We start from the raw sequence: 22,397 nt of genomic DNA, 5'->3' as shown, positions 1-22,397 counted from the left end.
AAACGATGTTCCCCTCAGGATGAATTGTAATTAACTTTGGCAATCCTTTGATTTATGAGGTCAGATCACCTGGTTTAAGACATTGGGTTTATGTTAATCACCAAGTCTACGCATGCTAACATTCTAAATTAACATACTGATGATCACTGATCACTTACCTGCTGAAACATCAGCGTGCTTGCAAGAAATACAAATAGGAAGCTACAAAACAAGACAGTCTTTACCTTTTTTAGGTCGTATTTATTCATATTAAGTGCTGAAAATAAATACAAAACATTTTTGGAACATATCTGGTAAAGTGACAAAGACCTGCTTCAGTCAAGTTTTGCGTATCAGAAAAACATTTCAATTTACTTTCCTAGCGTTAGCTGCTGTTTGGAAATTCTTGTTTTTTGAAACTCAGGTAGAATGTGTGTAAATTCATCAGTCTCTTTCATAATTATCTCAGGATCGAGGATTCATTTACCCATTTCCAAATGATTAATAAGAACCTTCCACTTCTACCCAGAGAGTAAAACTGAGTTCTAATGTGGAACTGGTAGATTAAGAAAATCAGGTTTTTTGTGAGTTGCTTTTGATCCCGAGTCCTCGAGCTGGAAGAGAACTGCTCATTTGTGACGTGAACAAATAGAAAATGCAGGCATTAAAACAATGGCACACAATGTTATATGGATGACTCATGAAGACATGTTTTTAAGTGCACTGTCATAAAATGTTTCTAACAATCCAATTAACCAGACTGAGAAAATATTTGCTGTATTAATTCCAGTTCAGTTTAGCGGTTAGTAGATTTGACACCAGATCAGCATCTAAGTGCTATGGCAACCACACAGACATATGGCTAGCTGACTAACTATATTAGTAGAACATTCACACACTACCATAAATAAACAAAAACCTGACGGAGGGTTAAACATGCACTCTGAACCTGCATATTCCTGCATTCATTCTGAATTAGCTCTGTTAGCGGACACACAGCTGGATGTCGGAGCAGTGAAGGCCTGTGTGTTTGGAGTATGTCCTGTAGAAGGCACTGACTCTCTTTCGGATACTATTAATAAAAGGAGATTGTACTGCAAGAGACATTCAATGCTCACAAATATCATGTTCTAACACTAAGATTTAACATCCACATTAATTTCTATGTTAACACATATGGAGGAAAATGTAGAAAGAAGCAGAGGTGACTCAGAGAGATGAGAGTAAAAACACAACTGAGGTGTGTACTGTTTGACAAGAGGGCAGCCATTGGAAGGGTAAGCAATGTGTGTGTTCACTCACAGCTATGGAACAAGACTACTTAGTGGAGTGTATGTTCAGTCATCGTCTATGTTAAGCTGAACTCAAAGGAAAGGGTTAGCATTTATATTTGTATGTTATGATACAATTTCAGTGTTTGACATTCACCCCAATGTTTCTGAAGAGATCTGAAGGCAAATGGTATGTGTGTGTGTGTGTGTGTGTGTGTGTGACAGGTTGTTCAGTCATCCACTCCTATGTTGCGGAACAGATAGGACATGGACTCTCCGTTGTGGATGCGGCGGATGGCCTCCGACAGGATCATGCTGATGTCGACTGTTTTGATCTTTGGACACTGGAGCTTCTGGAGCTCGTGGGGTATCGTGTTGGTCACCACCACCTGGGGGAGGAGAGAAAAAGAGAGAGCTGAGATAAGAGACCACGCACACACACACACAAACACTCCCTCTGCCTGTGTTGCTATCGCAGCTGGAAGAGCGACAGAAACTGCTGTTTTAAATCATCAACGTCTGTGAATTAAGGATTTATTTTGACCTAACCAGAGCTGCGGATTGTCAGAACAGTGGAAAGACTGACTAAAGGCAGTTACTCTGCAAGTTAAGATGTTGCAATAATATGCACGCTAAAATGACCGGTTTTGTCTATGGAGGTCTGGTGAGTGATGGCGATATTACAGCTGTTTCTGGTTAACCAAAGAGTCTATCTCTTTAGGGATCCTTTCCGTAATGCTGTCAGACATTCAGAATAACAATCTGAGCCTGTCAGTGGTAACAAGCACATTTAGTGGACGTACTTTGACAAGAAAATTTGTCCCCAAGGATTAGCTACAACAAAAGCTGCCATATTAGCAACAGCAAAACAAAAGTGAATCTTCATTTTAAAATACTATGTCTGATTGTCTTCCAGTAGGTGAAAACCCCAGAATAAGGGTTTATTTTGACCAAACCAGCATCTGTGATTGTTGGAAAGACTAACAAAGGCGGTTTTGTTAAGTTTCATCTTATTTGAGTCCAGTTTGAAATCTCTTTCAAACGATTATTAGCTAGGCAAAATGACTGGTTTTGTCTCTGGACTCTGGTCAGCTGTAGTATTGTTTTGGTCTGAGATGCTGGTGCTCTAGTGGCAAGTTAATTTTGTGTGTATACAACCTTTAAGTATGACACCAGAATACTGTTACGTTTAAGGACAGATTGACAAACTCACCTCATCAATGGCCGACTCCTCTATGAACCTGGGGGCGTCACAGGAAAGAATGCCGTGGGTTGCCATGACGAAGATCTTGTAGGCCCCTCTTTCCTTCAGCGTCTCCGCTGCTGCCACAAAACTGTCGACATCATCGATGATGTCATCCTACAGGACAAACAGACCTGATCAACTTTCAGCATTCAACCTATAAAAGTAGAATGGCGCCCTCTGGTGAGAAGATGCCACCACAGGCATTGGGTAACGTTTGAGTTCAGATTCTTACTTTATAAAGACGTATGTTGTATTTATTTTCACCAGCAAAATACTGTCAGCTTTAAAGAAATCTTACTTGCACAGTTTTGTAAAAATGTATAATAGCACACACAAGAAAATGATTACTGATGAGACATCAGGGTTTCGGGTTTTTCTAAAGCATCCTCAGACAAATTTGATGGACATTCAACAGATCTTTTAACATGAGTGTTCTGTACTCTAATGATTTCTACATGTATCTGATAAATAAACTAAGACAAATTTATGCTCCTCAATATAATCTTCTTCATGTTCATCATCATCAGTCACTACTATTAGTGTAGTTGTTGCTACTTCTCTCCCTCCTCTCCCCCCCTGCTATACAAATTGAATTGAATATAATTAAAACAAAATGTTGAATGGAGTGTGGATCAGCCTGATCCACAGTCAGTGCACCTGTACAGTAGTCCACATAAAGCACAGTAAAATTAAGTTAATGTTTTTTGTAATCTTGCAAAGGAGGTTGCATCATGAAAAAGATATTGGATCTCTGTCAACAATTTATCTGTCATTTACTGTGTGTATGGCACTTCATAGTCTAGCTGCTCACGTAGCAACAGCCACTGAAACTAAGCTATTCTCTTTAGCCTTTTCAATGGAAAACCAGACTGGATTTCCTCCGTCTCTTACAGAATGTCCGCAGACAGTCACTGCTCTGTCTTCCTGCAGCTGCAGATACAGCAGCTGCTTATTCTCTGCTGATTTGGCCGCTTTCTTTTGTTCTCTAAGTTTATTGTGACTTTCTCATGCGACTCTTGTTCTTCCTCTGTGATTGCTGTGACTTAAAATGAAGCACAAAGTGCAACTTTACACAGTAAGTAGAGTAAACGTAGTTTGTTCTTCCAAATGCAGAACCAAAACCGTGTTAAAACCCACAGTCACACTGTATGCTCTCACCACTATGATGGCGATGCGTCCTCCTACGTCTCCAACCACAGTGATGGGAGGCTTCTCTTTAGGGATCAACACTGGAAACAGAAACAGAAGCACACCGTGAGAAACAGTGAATGGCTGTATTTAAACTCAGCTAGAGGCAGCACCTCTCTAGGTTATGTGCTATTTGCAGTGGCAGACCATAACATTACATAATACATTCTGTCGTATGTTGGTTACAGGATTTATGCTAATTAGTGTGTGCTCATATTACATGGTATCTCCATGCTGGGGTGGATGGCTCCGGTGGTCTTGACTGTGGGTGGGGAGTGTCGCCCGTCTACCTGGTCTGACTCTGCGTCCTGAGCTTCACCGTGGATCACTGCTATACCCAGACGCAGCCGCTCAGCGAACGACTGAGCCCTGCACACCCAGACAGAGAGGAAAACTCAGATACTACGACTCACTGTGCCCCCTTCATCTGGAGCCTTAAGAGCAAGAAGAAGAAATATACATAAACATTTATGCATTTTCTTAAAACTATGAATCACTATATAAAATATTCTGACTTTGGCTCCCCCGTGTGGTAGGATTAAAAAAAGAGAGACTGTGCTGCTACATAAATACAATTTAGGACCTTAACTCCCTCGGGGAAAGAAAGAGCATAGGTTCATGATTAACATTTAAGTTGACAATATAATATAATGAGTTACAGCTGAAGGTGATTCCATAAGCGAGTGAGGAGAGACTACCTTTTGGCAGAGGCTGGGGATTTGGCCACTATCACGGCATTTCTGTAGTCAGGGATCTGGAGGTTCATAGAAAATAAAGATACAAGTTAATCATCGAGATTTTTATTCACCTAACCCTCCCCAAACAGTGACTCTAAATATAGCTTAGCAACTGTAGCTGGGCAGCTGTGAATTTCTCCACATGTCGAGTTATGGTTAGAGGAACAGATTAGAGTGTTTATTGCTCAAATGTAAGCTGCAAACATTAGCATGTCCCACTAACTAGCTTACCACAGTGGCATTTGCCTGAATGAAAACCAATCAGAGCCAAGAAAGATAGCTGATTGTTGAGTCTCATTCTCACGCTGTCAAATACAGACGCTTTGGGACCCTGGGAATGAGACTCAACAATCAGCTCTCTTCAAGTCTCCAACCCAAAGCATCTTTATATCTTTCTTGGCTCTGATTGGTTGTTTTCATTCAGGCCCAGTGGATTCTTATAAATACCATTAGGAGCTCTAGGAGGAGCCAGAGGAACCTGATTTTCTAACAGATTATCTGTCTCATATTACTATTTTTATCAAAGTTACCTCCTGCAGCTTTAATGTGTTGGAAAAGAAGGGACAAAGGTGAGAAACCAAATGTGGGTCCTTTCAGATCTTGTGTGTGTGTGTATGCATGTGATTTTACCTCTTCCTGTATGTACTGCAGCAGGAAGGGGGAGGCTCTCAGATTGTCCACTGGTATGTTGAAGAAGCCTTGAATCTCTTTCTGGTGGAGGTCCATGGTAATCAGGTGGGTGAGACCTGCACAAACATGGTCAGTTTGACATGTTAATGCTTCCAGCTAATATAGTTATAGATGTCCATTCTACAACAATTTGTAAAATGTTTGCCACAATGTACACACACTCTCTGATGTTACAAGTTAACAGAAACACTAGAAATGACCATTGCTTTCTGTCTCTTCCTGCGTTCCATCCTCCTGTTTCATGCTATAAGCAATCCTCTCCCACTTACCGGCTTTACACATCATAGAGGCAATGAGCTTGGAGACAATGGAGCCCCTCTTCCTCATCTTACACTGCTTGCTGTAGGGGAAGTAGGGAAGGACACCTGTGATGCTTCTGGCGCAGGATGTCCTGCATGCGTACACCATGATCAGCATCTCCATTATGGTGGTGTTCACGTCTCTGATTCAGCCGAGGGATGGAGAGAAAGAGGGGAGTAATGACAAAGTGTGATATGAGTGAGATGTTTCAGGGGAAAACTGTGTTAAAATGTTCAATTATGTGTGTGTTCTTCCCTACTTGGACACTGTCTGGATCACAAAGACATCTTTGCCTCGCACCGACTCTTGGATCTGCACCCGCGTTTCTATGGAAACAAAGGGGACGTGAGAACGAGGGAAGCAGTAACAAAGCGCGTGCACATAAACACGTTCATGCGCACACTCCTGCCTCATGACAAAGCCTGCGAGGCCTGTCAGTCTCATTAGAGGGGCTATCTGAGCCCTTTGTGCCTCTCACACGCATCCCCCCACCCCCCACTGTGTGAAAGTGTAGATGCTAGTATTCCAAAAATGTGCCTCCCACGGAAGAGAGATTAGAAAAGAAAATGCTTCCTGGGGAGAGACAAATGTCCAGCAGACACACTGAGGAAACAGAACTGCCATCAGCTCAAATGTGTCGATAGTTAATGCAAGCAGCAGTCTGGGAGCCAAGAAACTTTGAATAATCATGAAGTGGAATATTCCTCTTACTGCCTCTACTACTACACTACTACTACTACTACTACTACTACTACAACTACTACAACTACTACAACTACCACCACCACCACCACCACCACCCACCACCACCACCACCACCACACACACACACACACACACACACACACACACACACACACACACACACACACACACACACACACACACACACACACACACACACACACACACACACACACACACACACACACACACACACACACACACATTATATATACACATACTGGTTTCTGACTGTTTTCCAAAGCATTTGTCACACCATGTGTTTTTAGACAGATCTCTCCCTTTCAGACAGTTTTTCTTGCCTGTACTTGCAAAAGCATGAACTCTAATCTATTACGTTAAATACTCGCCCTTTGTTTTGTCTACCTTGCATCAGGATTGTGTGATAAGCAGGTGCAAGCAGTGACCGTTTGAAAGGTCTTCCTGAGAATCGGTATTCTGCGGGCAAATGCATTGTACTGACCAGATATACTGCAAGAAAATTAAGTTTGGTACCCAAACACACAAAGACATTGTCGAGAAGCTTGTTGTATCAGTTATCCTATCAACAGGAAAAAAATCATGTTGTGCGTTCCTAACATTAAACAAGCAGACTTTACACATAAAATGAGCAATGAAACATAGATTGGTCTCACCTAATATGTTTTTATAGCGAATGGTAATTTTCCTTAACATAACTGTATAAGCAGAGATTGTTTACTTTCTGTCTGTCAATGCAATGCTTGCCCATTATGAGACCATAAGCTTTCTAGCTACTGTGGCTTGCAGTAGTGACCAGAGGGTGCCATCTACCTTAGACTTTGCACTTGTGTCAGTAGCTGTATCAAGGCACGAAGACATCAGTTCCACTATTACAAAGAAAGGGCATTGTTTTGCACTGTTCATACCCTACCTCAAGAATAAAAAAATAAGTAATAAGAGAAATAAATGAATGTTTTTCAGCCATAATTAGTTTTCAATCTTATTTTGCTTTAATTAATTTATTTTTTTAAATCACCCAGTATTGTGAATTGTATCGAATTGTGGGTTGAGTGTATAGATACATCCCTAACATTAAACCAGTAAATCTGTAGTCAATACTGGTAAAGGCTACAGTGTTATAACAGTAAACAATATTATATATTATGTTATGTAACAGACTTCTTACTTTACACATACAGCCTGTGCTCTAATTACAGCCACACACAGTTGAACAGTTAACCTGGTGAGACAGCACTGTACTGTAGGGCTGAGTAAAGCTTTCATTTCATGGATAACTTACAATGTGTGGCTGGTATGACACTGTGATTCAAGAAAAATTCCCATTTTTATTACATTATTAGTGTGCTGGATTAATTACATATTGGGCGACTGCTGGAAAACATCACTGTGCTGCATTATTTGTTGACCTTTCAAACATAAAAGATGGACGTGGCATCTCCACTTCCTCCCACTGTACAAAAAATGAGGCCAAAATATCTCTCTCTCAACTAAATGTGTTCCGTTTTAAATTCTATTTTATATCTTACTGCCAGCAGTAAACATGTTGATACTGAACTTGGAGTCACTCCCTATCGGGAAACATCTTACCTCTGTTAGCTTCCTGGTACACCTGCACCTTGCCAAGCTCCACCCCTAACCGCCTGAGAGAGAGACAAAGACAGAGAGAGTCAGAGGTTCAGCTCAATGTCAGAAGACCTTTATTGGCATGATGGGAGAGAATTTTACAGTAACCCTAACCCATGTCATAGAGAATAAAAAAAACAAAACATTTGTGTTATTTTTCTCAATAACATCAGAACATACATTTAAAAAGGTAAAAGATATACATGACAACACACTGTAGGTACAGGCATTTCTTTGTTGTTACACTGCATCGTGACTTTCACACACATGGAATGTAGTGTGTGATAAGCCAAGCTGAATACTCCATTTGTTTTTATAAACGTGCACAGACTCAAGTGTCCTTGTGGAGTGCACAAGTGCATAGTTTGTATTTCAAGTACACATAACACCATGAAATATGGACGATGTTGCAAGTCATCATGCAACATCTTTGCTAGTCTTTTCTTAATTTAAAAAAAAAAAAAAAACTCAGAGATACTATAGTTGCTTATGTTGAGTCACTCTACTCCCTACTCCAACCCAAAGTGTCTTTATATCTCTCTTGGCTCTGATTGGTTGTTTTCGTTGAGGCTCGGTAGATTCTCGTAAATACCATTAGGAGCTCTAGGAGGAGCCAGAGGAACCTGATTGTTTCACAGACTCTGTCTCATGTACTACTGTCAGGATATAGGGAAAGTTTCAGCAAATATGACAAAAAGTTATTTTTATATATGTGTACATATATGTACTACATATGTGTCATTAGAATATGTTTCCAGCACAAATACCTGCACATTATGCTTTTCATTTGTCAAATTGTTTAATAAGCACAGAGAGCAGAATTCAAAGTAATCCTGTAAATGAAAAACACCATAACATCTCTCCAAAACTGGAGGTTCTCATATGTCTTACAGTAATCCTTTAAAATGATTTCCCCTAAAACCAAACTGATTTTATTGACATTGTGAAAGTGCACAAGATAACTTTTTTACTTTGACGGCGATTCTTGGCAAATTATTTGAGAAAATAAAAAAAATCTAATTGAACCCTTTTCCAGCAGATTTAGGCGGCCATGCTCAGTTATTACAAAATGACTGAATATTTTTCATTCGTTCTGGATAAAAAGGTCAAATCAAGAAAAAGAAATATAGAAATATCTTCTACTGAGCCATGCAGACATTTAGTTGGCACTGACACCAAGCTGCAGGAAACACTGTCATTGTGTATGAGATAATTCACTTGCTGGAAAAAGGTTTTGTAAAGTGATTATATTTTACTGTATCATTACTGTCTTTTGTGAAGCTTTTGATGTTTTAAATGCTTGCTCTGGTTATATTATATTACATTACATTACTGTAACCCCTATACGTATGTTGAAGCATGCCACAGCACATACAAACTTAGCTTTCAGGAAGCAAAAGTGAAAAGTATGTACAATCTCTCATACAATCAACAGCTGCAAAAGCCACTCCTATATGCCTGCATTACTGCCTACATTATATCCATGTTATGCATGTTTTTATTTTATTTTTTATTTATATTTTATTTGGAAAAGGCAGTATCATGACATACATTCTTTCAATATTTCAGCAAATGAAAAAGTAGATACATAAGATACTTTTCCGTTTTTTTGTTTTTTTAAGTATATGTATGTGTGTGTGTGTGTGTACACACAGCTCCTATTTAATTATTATTGTATTTTTCCTGGTGAGGCGTCTTAAAATATCTTATAACATTTTTCCAGCAGTGTTCTCTCCACTCCGTGGAGGCAGTTGAGGTCCACTGGAAGCTGCAAACTTGCCCCCAAGTTTCCTCAGAGAGCCTTATTCCTGCTTCTTTTTCCCCACTTATCTTTAATATATAACGTGTTTTCATTCTTAGCGAAAAAAAGAGCACTATACAATTTCGAAATGGACTTATTTGGTATTGCCTTAAAGGCTGAATTCAGGATCTTGTGAAACTCAAATTGTACTGTTGATAAATCTGTAAGACTGCACTTCTGATTAAAATAATGTCGTACTTTGAGGTATCTGAAAAAGTCACTATGTTCTAGGCCATGTTTGTCCTGCAGAGACTTGAAACTCTGTAGTGTACCCTTGTGTGTAAAAGAAAGATAGGTTGTAAGTACTTTCCTTGTCCAGGTTTCAAATCTTTTATCCGTCCTATTTGGAGCGAAATCTGAATCATATGCACACCATCTAAAAAGTCTTAGTATAGTTATGCATGTTTTTAATACATCATCCATGCCTCTTGTACTCACTCTGCGATCCTCTTGCCAAGCTCGCGGCTTGAGGGGTGGGAGTTGGCAGTGAAGATGACCAGGCCGCCCTTGGTGTGGTTCATGTCTGTGGGGTGTCGGCCGCTGCTCTCCCCACACTCAGGCAGTGGATCCCTGGGCACCCACGCTGCGCTGAGCCCTTCCTGCAGACAAGAGAGGGGGAAGCGATTACTTCCTTCAAAATCAACGTGTCAACTCTGGGAACTCAACCAGAGGAGGAACAGTCTAAATTTGTTATTTAATGTAATCTAACTTCTTATTCTAAGGAAACTCTGTTGAAGTTACCAACAAGCACAAACTGCAGCATTGTGTTCTTTAAAGCAACCTCTGTCTGAAAGCTTGACCAGGCAAAAAGTTATTCATGAACTTCTCCTTTTACATCGAAGGACAGCATAATGTTACCATACACTATTGCAGCCATATCGTTTTCAACTGAGCATAAATCATAAAGCTTCTCAATCTTTGAAGAAGCTTTATGTTATTTGCAGTCGACAGGGTTCTGTATTCCCATACCCAATATATTGTCTGCCTCTCTCAAATCTTGGAGGGGAATGGATGACTTTCCTCCTTCAGGGTTCCCACTCTTTTTAAGAAATCCTTTTCTAGTAACAATACTTTAGCCACAGCCCATAATAACAGTTCAAATTAAGTACAATTTGTTTACATAAAATTCCTCGTCACCTCTTAGTCTATTAAAAGAAGAAGCATGTTCCATGTCAGGTAAACCCACTCTGAAGCATCATACTGCACAGGTTATCCTACCAACTGTTACATATGAAGGCAATCTGAGTGCAGGGCTAAAATACAATTAACTTCCAGGACAACATAGTTCATTTCCAGGATATTTGGTCATTTACAAGTCATTCTCTTAATTTCAGTGTTTTTCAGGACAACATGGGAACCCTGTCTTTCAAGTCTAATTCTTTAACCTGTAAGTGCAACCGAACATGCATAATTTGCAATAGTTAGGATCAATGAGGAGATCCTTAATAAACACTGTGTATGCCCACTGAAACCAATCAGAAAACAGTTCATGAGCTTTAACTGTGAAGGGCCATCAGTCTTCACTGCTCCTTCCACCTTCACCATAACCATCCAAATCTACTGAACTTAACAAATAACACACGTTACTTGTAGACCTCATACTTCTCATTATTATGCTTTAGAAAGCCAGTGATCGATTTATGACTTTACTGCTTAAGTTTTGAGGGTGAGCTTTCATTTTCTGTCACTTTTTGTGCAGTCTGTTATGCTTTATGAGGCTGTGTGTGTGTGTGTGTGTGTGTGTGTGTGTGTGTGTGTGTGTGTTGTGTGTCTGGTAGCACATGCAGTCTACAGTGTGGAGAGCCTGTAGAAAGAAAAGGTTTTGGTGGGTCTGCTTGCACATACATTTGAGGAGGTTTGAGGAACAATAACAGAGAGCAAACACAAAGGCTGCCACCAGATGCCATATGCAGCCATAAGCCACCATGTGCAACCAGAATATGTGCCACTTAAAATAACTGAACGGGTAATTAATTATTAGATTAAATATATTTTAGCATTGCGAATCGTCTTTTAGGGGGCAATACTCTGTGTTAATATGTATAATACTTTGACATTAAATAGGAGATTGACGTTTAGCGTTCATCCCAACGACATTAGCTTCCTCATGTTGCTAAGCTAGTAGGACAACACAGGATTTTGCCGTTTAAAATGCTGCATGTTATTCCAGAATTGACGTGTTAAGAGGTTAAACTACGTCCTAAAAATGTCCATTACATGAGAGCAGTTAGACAAATAAAGTATAAATGAACGTCAGCTAATATTAACTGTATTGGTTGTAGCATCACGAGATAGCGTTACCTAACGTTGACACACAACTAACGCGATAGCTCGGGAGAAATAATCTTGCCATGGCATAACGTTAGCTCTTGAATTGATTTCTCATCCGTCGGAAAGCAATTGTATCTGCGTAGCGAGCAAAAACTTAGAATAACGACTATAAAATTAGCAAAACACAGTAATACTCCTCACCAGCTTGTGTGTTGGGTCCGGTTACAATCTGCAACCAACAGTATTTGAATGTACAAGCCTCCTGCTCTTTTCAACCTGTTCCCCTCACTCCGACTGCTTGCGAATGTATAGTTTTGATGGACGGACAAAGTCGACCAATCACAGGCCAGAGAATAGAAAAGGGCTCTTTCAATATGCATTCAAGTGCTCTTTGTAAATCCCGAAACAATATAATATTCAGAGAGAAGTAAGTCATTATCTTCAATTCTGACGCTTTATTTCAAAATACATACAGAAGTTTTGTGTTTTGTCTAAGCGGAGTTTTTTCCCATTAAAGTTTAGTCACTAAAATTCCACTTTTACATGGAGGTTTGCTAGTGTGCTCAATTTCCGACGATGACGAACTCACCTCCTGATGTTTCAAAAGTGAAAGCATCAAAAATATTAAAGCTGTTTGATGCAAAAAAAGTGTTTTCTTCATTATATTACATTATATATTATATATTTTTTCTTTGCTTTATTTTATTTTATTATATTTATGCTGATGTGCTTACTGTAATAATCTACTTGCCTACAACGTTGTATAACAATAGGCAATCATTGATACATATTTCAGCCACTGGTTTATATTAAAATGGGTAGACAAATACTTGTACTTGATACTTAAAATGTATTATTGCTCATTCTCCCTTACTTTAACTACTAGACTAAACCGAAAGCCATCCTGGGAGGTGTATGCTTTGTGACCTGCCACATGAGGGCAGTGTCTTTTTGCTTCACACGTCCCTATGTATGCTCTTGTTAAATGAGGTGACTCAAGTTTAAAATAAACATGGTTTCATATGTAAAAATAAATAAATAAAGCTACACTACTATACTTTTCAACTGAACTGCAAACTAAATGGGTACAGCTATTCTTGTCCCTTAACAATTATAAACCAACATGCAGTCAGGATGAGTCACTGCAGAGAGGCTATTGTTTTAAAGTGAAAGAAGATGGTACACATACATTTCATTTAGTGATGAGAATGTTTAATTGGCATTATGTCTACTGAAATATCATGAAATTGTTTTTCTGTTGTTCTCATACCATCACCAGTACTACCACTAATGAAGCTGCGGTAGGTAACCTTTATGAAAAAAATAACTTGATGAAACTTTCAGTATATCTTGACAGTAGTATATGAGACAGATAATCTGTGAAAAAAATCTGGTTCACTGGTCCACTGGACCTGAATGAAACCAACCAATCAGAGCCGAGAAAGATAGTTGATTGTTGAGTCTTATTCTCACGTCGTCATATACAGACTCTTTGGTACCCTGGGAATGAGACTCAATAATAATAATCAAATTTCTTAAAGCCTCCAAACTAAAGTGTCTTTCTATCTTTCTTGGCTCTGATTGGTTGTTTTCATTCAGGCCCGGTGGATTCTTGCAAATATTATTAGGAGCTCTAGGAGGAGCCAGAGGAACCTGATTGTTTCACAGATTATCTGTCTTATGTTCTACTGTCAGGATATAGGGAAAGTTTCAGAAAATATAATAAAATAAAAATGACAGACAGCAGCTTTAAATATGCCTCTGAATAGTTCCTCATACACACACACATAGAAAGAGAAAGAGAACACGTGTAATAGATACAGCTAAGTGGTTCATAAATCTACAGTTTCCTACCTTGGACATATACTGAATCCTGACTGTTCCTGTCTGACAATACCAGGGGAAAGACACACAGAAAGAGTGAGGGGGGTGGGGGTATGTGGTGCAGATAAACTCTCTAAAATGAAGCGTTTTATATCAAGTGTTAGTGATAACACAGCTCCGAGTAGTGAGATGCTTTTGCATTAACAGATACAGATTTATAAATACTCTCTCACTACCATATGGGCTACTCTTCAGCATTCTTACATAACTCGCTGAATATGTGGAGGAGGCAGAGAGCAGCATCCAAGCACTGCACACTGCCCACACACACACACACACACACACACACACACACACAAGAGAGGAGAGTGGAGTTAAAAATCTGGAGGAGGTTGGGCAGAGAAAGAAGATAAGTTAGATGTTGCAGTTAGAAGTCAGGGTCAAATTCTCTCATTTGTCCTCTTCTTTCTCTAATTGTCTTTTTTGCCACAACAACTGCATTCACTGTAACTTCTTTATGTAGGGTATATGCAGACTACAGAGATTTGTGGAGAGACTGAATTCTTAAAAATGCAAGAAATATTCTAAACATAAAAACTTAGTGTACTCTTAAACATTTTAACAAAGTTTCAGGGAGACATGGTTATTCAATTTCTTGTTGAGAGTTTGAAGAGAAGATTGATAGCACTCTCCCATCTGCAGCCAGAAGACAATTAACCTAGCTTAGCATAAAGACAGATGGAAAAAGCCAGTTTGATTCTGTGCAGAGGTAACAGAATATAAATCTGCCAGCCCCCTCTAAAACTCACTAAGCTCACAATTAAACTAAAACACTGAGAGAGAGTCTATGTGCTAATCTACACTAAGCTAAGCTAACCTGCTGCTGCTAGTTGCTTCATCTTTACCAAATAGTCATTAGAGTGGTATTGATCTTCACATCTAACTCTTTGAAAAAAATGGAATTAAATGCATTAGCCAAAATGTTGAACTATGCCTTTAAATAGAGAAATTTCAGAAAAACATAGAAAAGACATGTAAACAGTGGCATTATGATGAAAGGTGACAATGATTCTAGGGGCCTAAAATAAAAATAAACAAAAACCTTTCAACAATTAGCAACAAAACTGCACACCTACTGTCATTTACTTTAACATGCTTGAATATTACCATTTTGTTAAGTAAATGACTGAATGGAATGGTTGATTGCTTTTTTGTGGCATTCGATTGGAAAGAGTTTGTTCTTTGTGTAATTGCAGCCATTTACCGGAATACGCAGGAACTTTTCAAAGAATGTGGCATACAGAATGACTTGTCCAACTCAAAGACCTGCTCCAGACATGTATCATAATGTGTGTCTGGTGTGTTTCTTCCGCAAAAAATGTATCATTTCCACACTGAAATCCTTAAAAAAGACATCTACTCCTTCTACATCATTAAATACTCTGCAAATTCAGTTTATTTCTAACATTTTCCTACCTGACACAAGATGTCTCCTCCTTCACTGTAAAGTCCATTCTCAGTGGATGTGCACTGGTGGCTTCAAGTTTCTACATCACACTGTACAAGTTGATACTGGACCAGGATGTTTGTGATGTCACAAATCGTGCTGGTAGGCCTTAAAATCAGATGTGAATGTGAAAACATCCTTCTAGTGTCAAACTCTGCACAGACATCATTCACACAGCACACTGTAGGGACAAGAAGAAACACTGATTTTTCAGTGGAGACTTTTTTGACAGTGATGTCTCAGCTTTTCAGTCTTTACTGATTTATGCAATTCCAACACTGTTTACGGACTCCAGTATGCAGAAATATTCAACTACACTAGGCAAAAAATAATTCATAGAAAATACTGCATGGTTTTTGCCCCAAACTGCATGGGATTAGCATAGGAATGTCTGCAAAGGGGAGACGTGTAGAACCCAATTTAATTCAGAATATCTTGAGGTCAGAGGTCAAGGGATCCCTTTGAAAATGGCCATGCCAGTTTTTCCATCACAAACATTTAGCTAAATTTTGGAGCATTATTTAGACCCCTTCCTGATATGCTAGCATTACATGGTTGGTAACAATGGTTGCGTGAGGTCATTTAGTTATATGATACAAGTATGTCCAGACAGTGCAGGTGGAAGGTGGTAAAGATAATGGGGTGGCACTAGGGCTGGTTAATCAGAGGTCAAGGCTGGCCAGTGCTATCCCGCCCCCCCGAACATGCCACTGTGCAGTGGCAAAGGAAGGGGGAGGGCAGGGGGGTCAGGGGTGGATCTAGAAGGGTGGCAAGCTCCGCAGTTTGGTGTCAAATTTAACTCTCATTACTTAAGATGAAATTTTAAAATAACATGTTAAAAAACAGAAATGAAGACATGTAATTAAATGTTCTGCTATATAGACAAAATGAGTTAGTGACTTAAGTTTAATTTAAAAAGACACAAATAAAACAATTTATATATCTCTAATGCCACCTTTAGATATTATATTCAAGGCTTTACTAATGTGCCACAATTATGTTTTTGAGTTCAAATTTTTCATTTGGGGCCTTTTCCAAACAAGTATTGTAATTAAATCAGCAAATATTTCTGTCAGCCTGTAAATATTTCCGCCCCTGTTTTAGGGGCCCTAGAATTCCTAGCTCCAATCCTGCTCGGGAGGCTTTTCACACAGAGGCAGGTGTGTCTTTATAAAATGTGACATCACTGGTTTCAGTGCACTGAACTGTAATGGAAAAAGCCATGATGCAAGAGTAGCTGGTATGGTCTCATAAAGCTGTATCGGGCCAGTAAGAAGAAGAGAGATGAACACACTGTTTATTCACTTTGTCTGAGCCTTCCTGGCAGCTGAATAAATCTCTGCAGCCTCTCTCTGAAGCAAAGAGAGATGAAAAGGGAGGCGGGAGAGCACCGCGCTCCTGGTCCGCCCCCAAGTTGCAGCACGAGCCATTTAGCGCTACGAGCTCGGCCAGCTGTAGAGCGCGCGGGCGCATGTACGTGCCCCCCTCACTACCCCTGCCCCCACGCGGAGAAAATCATTACCAAATACAGAGCCCGAGCGCACGCGGAGCGATGGCTGCAGCAGCAGCCTTGGATTGTGTTTACGACGCAGAGCACGAGAGCGGCACAACCTCGGGAGGAACGGACACCGCGCGCGCCCGAGCTTTAAACGCACAACCGTTTACTCTCAGTGAGCCCGCGAGCTCCGTTTGACGTCTCCTTCCTTCAGCGAGGACCTGCGCCGTCTTCCGTTCCGTTAACCGGGGTTGTGGAGCGCAGCTGCGAGGGACACCGACCCGCCTCCAGTCGGTATCACAGATGAGGAGCGCGAGCTAACCTCCACCGTCAAAATTTCACGCACGCGACGCCAGCCTGCTGGAATCTAGAACGGCCCAGCAGCCCCCCGGTCCCGTCCCCCCCCCATCCCATCCAGTGGCGCTGCACTTAACGAGAGGGGAACCCGAGAGCATCCCTCCATCCCACCCAGCCTATCCCTCCCTCCCTCTCTCTCTTTCCCTCTCTCACCCCCATCATATGCCAGAGCTCTAGGGGGGCCTCGTCTTGACAGGGACCAGGGGGGAGGAGGGAGGCTGTTCGTGGCCGCGGTAGACGCACCCTCCGCGGGGTGAGGCTGGGCTGAAGCGCCGCTGTGTCAGAGGATGCTGCGGGAGTAGAGCGGCTCAGAGCGGAAGATGGGGAAGGACCAGGAACTGCTGCAGGCGGTGAAGACCGAGGACTTGCTCACCGTGCAGAAGCTGCTGCAAAGGCCCCGGCCAGGGAAAGCAAGTAAGACCATCTATTCTATTCTATTCTATTCTATTGCAAGTGGTGCCTTAAAGACAATAACACAGCTTTGTATACTCTCAAAAAAAAACCCTTTATGGTGGTGTGGCACTGGTAGTTAGAAGGCTGTTTCTCACATGCCATTGCTCTCTGTTTGCTACTATTAGGCCAAACTGATGATGATGTCTAAGAGGGAGGGAGGGAGGGAGGGAGAGGAGGGGTTGTATGCATCAGGGTGTATCAGAGAGGATTAGCGGTGTGATTGGAGACTGACAGCCCGTCTTGAGACCCCTGCCCGAGTGCACTGCAGCAGAGAGAGGGAGGGAGGGTCGGAGAGATGGGACGGAGGGTGGCAGAGAGAGTTTTTTGGATGAGGGATCTGTGTGACCCTGTCTCAGAAGTAAGAGATGATGCCGGCGGCCTCGTCATTGTTGAGGTTCAACATTACCTTTAATGACACGCAGGGATTCAGATACATGTTAAACCGTGTGCGTGTAAAGTGAGGAGGAAAAGCTGACTTCTGCTCTGTATGACTCTGCTCTTTTAATTGTTGATTTTCTGCAGGCAATGTAGCTCCACAGCTTCCAACAGTGTTTCGCTTCCACAGCCCACTCTAATGTGTGGGCAATACAGAGGGAGCTGCAGATAGATCATTCTGTAGAGGCTGCTCACTGCCATACGGATACTTCCACTGATAAATAACTGGCTGATACAGTTATCTACAGACAGGGATGGATGCCATATAGGGACCCAGCTGCATGAGGTACAGTTTCTGTAGATAGGATGTCAAATATTTGATCTCAGGCACTGATTCCAACTACGGAATTAACAATCACTGAGTGATTCAGTTTAAAAACAATTTTTTTCTACAAATCGCCCCTTTCCGCTCTGGGCAGGCAGGTTCGCAGCATCTGACTTCACACTGGAGAGGCTCCAAGCAGCAGGTGGGCCTCATTTGACTAAAAGGAGCCAGTGTTGACGACAAATAATGCTCCTTTCTTGCGTGCCATTACTTCCAAGCCTCAAAATTCTTCTCGTTTTAAAGACCTGTGCACCCACGCAGGTGTTTTCAGTTATTCTGGCTAGTTAGACCTCTTTGACACCCGTTACGAGCCTTTAATTAAATCATTCATGTACCCATGAAATGCAGGTTCAATACCAGTGTCCTGGTCCTGCCAAAATACTCAACCCTTCTCCTGTGATTTTATTTTTCCAGAATAGGACTAAGGATGGCAGGAGAAAAAAAAAATGAATCATTTAAGATCTGTAGGAGAAAAAGAAAATATATATAGGCTATTGATCTTGCTTGCTTTAAAGCTGCAGTAGGTATTTTTTATAAAAATAACTTTTTCTCATATTTGTTGAAACTTTCACTATATCCTGACAGTAGAACATGAGACAGATAATCTGTGAAAAAACCAGGCTCCTCTGGCTCCTCCTAGTGCTCCTAATGGCATTTGCATTTCTCAGCTCTGATTGGTTGTTCTCGTCTAGAACTGATGAATTATTGCATTATTCATTAGGAGCACTAGGAAGAGCCAGAGGAACCTGCAAAATTACCTGCTGCAGCTTTAATACATTTATGGGTGAAATTGGCTATTTAATTTGACATATATATGTAAGTGTAACCTCACTTTGTGTTTGGGCATGTGTGTAATAAACTAACTTGTATGCCACAGATGGCAAAACTCACTGTTCAGGTCTTCAGGCGGCATATGGCCTCAGAGCAGTTTGTAGGAATCAGCGGGGTGCACTGCATGCCCGCAGGCTACAGTGGAGCAGAGCACATACAGGAAACCCCTTGGATTAAAGCCATTCTGTGGACTGTCTAGTGCAAAATACAGACAACAGTTGGTAGGGTCCAGCATTTTCAGGTAGTGCCCAAAATAGTGTCTGCTGAACTCAGTGGAGTACATTATGTACAAAAGCACATCACAAAATAACCTTTAGGCTACAGTGAAGTGCACTTCAGTTGGAAGCCCCTCTCATACAGAGGGCAGGCAAACCCTCAAACTGGTTTTTATAGGAAACAGCCGGCAGCTTGCAGCACACACACAGTTGTGCACCAAATGAGAGCCAATCCTCAATGGATAGCAGTGCATACACAACTGAAGCTAAAGATTCTGTAGGTGGAAGAAGCACAAGCCTGACAATACATGCAGCTTATCATCACATCATCTATACATTGTAATTGTTGCATACAGTACGATATATTTTGCTGCTGCAATAAGCTGAGCCCTGACGGAAGCATTAATGTGTCTTATGTATGTAAACAGTCAAAACAAAAGCTATGAGCGCCATTAAAGATGCAATAATTTTCTATAAAAAATATTTTTTGACATATTTGCTGAAACTTGTGCTGGAAACATATATTCTAATGACGCACCAACAATATGTAGTACATATATATACATACACATATACAAAAACTGACTTTTTGTCATATTCTCTGAAACTTTCATTATCAACAATCAACTATCCTCAGGCCTCCAACCCAAAGCGTCTTTATGTCTTTCTCAGCTCTGATTGGTTGTTTTTGTTCAGGCCCGGTGGATTCTTGCAAATGCCATTAGGAGCACTACAATGAGCCAGATTATTTTACAGATTATCTGTCTCAGCAAATATGGGGTGCCCAGATAGCTCACTTGGTAGAGCTGGTGCCCCATGTACCGGGGAAGGGACCTAGTTGCAGTGGCCCAGGGTTCGGGTCCGACCTGCGGCCCTTTGCTGTGTATCATGTCCTTATTGGGGTCACTTTGGCCTGCAGTCTGAATGTGGGCTATGACGCATAACAGTTTAGATAGTTCAGTGGTGTTGAGTCAACTTCCTGGCAGATTTTATTGTTCCTTATGACACAACGGCAGTAGTGAAAATTAGAAATGTTCTTAAGGACGTAAGTACAATTCAGTTTTGAGGTACTCCTAGTGCATCTACCTGGTAGCAGTTTCTCATTACTTTACAGATAAAGACATAAAAGCATACATAAAATACAATGCATGTCAAGAATTAAACCAGTGGTCCCCAGTGTTTCTGGATACACAATGTTGCCTCACACCAAGAAGCTCCTGGGTTTGATTCCTGGTTGAGGCACTGCCTTTCTGTGCTGAGTTTGCATGTTCTCCCTGTGTCTGTGTGGATTTCCTCTGGTTTCCCTCACCATCAAAAACGTGTATGTTAGGTTAATTCTTCATTGCCCTTGACCAAGGCACTGGCTCAGATTTGAAGTTAGTCCATATGTATTAGGGCTGGGCGATATGGACCAAAAGTCATATCCCGATATATTTAGGCTGAATATCGATATATGATATATATCCCGATATCTTTTCCGCAAAGTGAGAGCAAATGTTCAGTCTCTCTCTCTCTCTCTCTCTCTCTCTCTCTCTCTCTCTCTCTCTCTCTCTCCACACACACACACACACACACACACACATACACAGACACACCTATACACACACGTTGTGACCAGAAGTTAGGCTGCATTATAACTTTTAAATTAATATTTTCAGAAGGCAGTAAGGCTGTTACCACTCACCAAAACTGTTACCGTTATTACACAAGCAAGAACAATTACGTTAAAACAACGTAACGTAAGTTAACGTTATTACTGAGCTGTCTATTAGTTTGACTCAGCAACAAGTGTCTGTAACGTTAGTAACATAACGTTAATGGTATGATAAAGATTTGCTGCCTGTAAACAGAACAACCCATTCCGACTAAAACCACACTCAATATTAACGTTGGGTTTTGCTAACATGAATCATGCCGAGCTCAACAAGCTAACGTTAGCCAACGTTACTTTAGCTAACGTTAGCACGTTAAGTTACCTGTAACATCAGTGAATTACTCAGCAGTTAGCTTACCTAACAGTCTGACAACGTTACAGTCTAAATTATAGATATGAACACAAACATTACGTTAGGTTATTGAAAGAGGAGGGGTGGTGGCGGGGGCGCGGGGAGCAGTGCAGAGAGCGCCGGGTCAGCAGCTTGCTTGGAGCAAGGATCACAGCGCAAATTTGAACTATATCGATATATATGCGATATGGTTTTTTTAAAAATATATCGATATATTTTTTTATATCGATATATCGCCCAGCCCTAATATGTATGCATTTTTATGTGATTGTAGTATCTTCTGACTAAAAGATTCCAAATGTCTCCATCAGAATTGTATTAATGCCAAAAGAATGGGGTTGTGTTGTGTTTAGGGTTAGGGTTGTGTTGTGTTTAGGGTTAGGGTTAGGTTGTGTTTATGGTTAGGGTTGTGTTGTGTTTAGGGTTAGGGTTGTGTTGTGTTTAATTTTTAGGGTTGTGTTGTGTTTAGGGTTAGGGTTGTGTTGTGTTTATGGTTAGGGTTGTGCTAAATTTGGGTACTTGGGTACTTCAGGCAATGGGTAAATAAATATTAAAATAATTCTATTTGCCACTTTTGCTATAGATTGAGAGTGACAAAATGTGAACATTTTAATAGCAGTATTAATGGTATCTCATTGGCAGGTATTCCTGTTGTTACTTCCTGTGTACAATCAATCATTCATGTGGCTCCTAATGGCTCTGGCTGCCATTGCTCCTGAATAAATCTTAATTGCTTGTCATCATTGTCACTGGCTGACTACAACATTTTATGGTGCCATCTTGAGGTTTGCCCTTCTATAACTTTCACTTACGCGTGGTTTGAAGTGCTATCTAGGCGAACCGAGGCTGTTTAAACACAGGATCAAGGTCTGTCCCTGCTCAGCTCGGTTGTACAGCTCTCTCTCTTTCAAACCCTGTCAGTCTGCTGCAGAGCCCGGCCTCTCCACCACCACAGTGGATCGTATCATTCATATAATTGACAGCTACCACAGAAACTGCTTGGTGTTTTGGATGTGAAAAAGCATAATGATCCACATTCCTCTCAGCTCCTGAAGGTGTTTTGGGGGGGATTGCATGCAAAGATATTACACAGGGCGGACCAAGGGCCCTTCTTCAG

The 22,397-nt window shown here is 40.9% G+C and overlaps 2 protein-coding genes across 9 annotated transcripts in view; one reads left to right on the top strand and one right to left on the bottom strand.

Moving 5' to 3' along the window:
• Positions 1-219: 219 nt before the first annotated feature.
• Positions 220-12,150, bottom strand: LOC127355785 (phosphoribosyl pyrophosphate synthase-associated protein 2). Its single transcript, XM_051386991.1, has 11 exons — positions 12,034-12,150; positions 10,000-10,160; positions 7,725-7,777; positions 5,671-5,737; positions 5,381-5,553; positions 5,052-5,167; positions 4,383-4,438; positions 3,905-4,053; positions 3,655-3,725; positions 2,464-2,610; positions 220-1,639 (listed from the first exon to the last, which is right to left on the bottom strand). The coding sequence occupies exons 2-11, from the start codon at positions 10,080-10,082 to the stop codon at positions 1,481-1,483; spliced, it is 1,074 nt and encodes a 357-aa protein (XP_051242951.1). The 5' UTR covers positions 10,083-10,160; positions 12,034-12,150; the 3' UTR covers positions 220-1,480.
• Positions 12,151-16,569: 4,419 nt separating this feature from the next.
• Positions 16,570-22,397, top strand: part of caskin1 (CASK interacting protein 1) — a 110,487-nt gene continuing 104,659 nt past the window's right edge. For 3 of the 8 annotated variants that reach the window (XM_051386820.1, XM_051386823.1, XM_051386819.1), the window contains exon 1: positions 16,571-17,429. In XM_051386820.1, coding sequence (XP_051242780.1) covers positions 17,336-17,429 — 94 coding nt within the window. In that variant the 5' untranslated portion in view covers positions 16,571-17,335. Of the gene's footprint in view, positions 17,430-22,397 lie in introns of all 8 variants that reach the window. The other 5 variants (XM_051386818.1, XM_051386817.1, XM_051386824.1 and 2 more) reach the window with 3 other exon arrangements.

This window comes from Dicentrarchus labrax, unplaced genomic scaffold, assembly GCF_905237075.1.
Source record: "Dicentrarchus labrax unplaced genomic scaffold, dlabrax2021, whole genome shotgun sequence".
NCBI lineage: Eukaryota > Metazoa > Chordata > Actinopteri > Moronidae > Dicentrarchus > Dicentrarchus labrax.
Note: the sequence above shows the minus strand (reverse complement) of the source record. Positions and strands in the feature narration are given on the sequence as shown.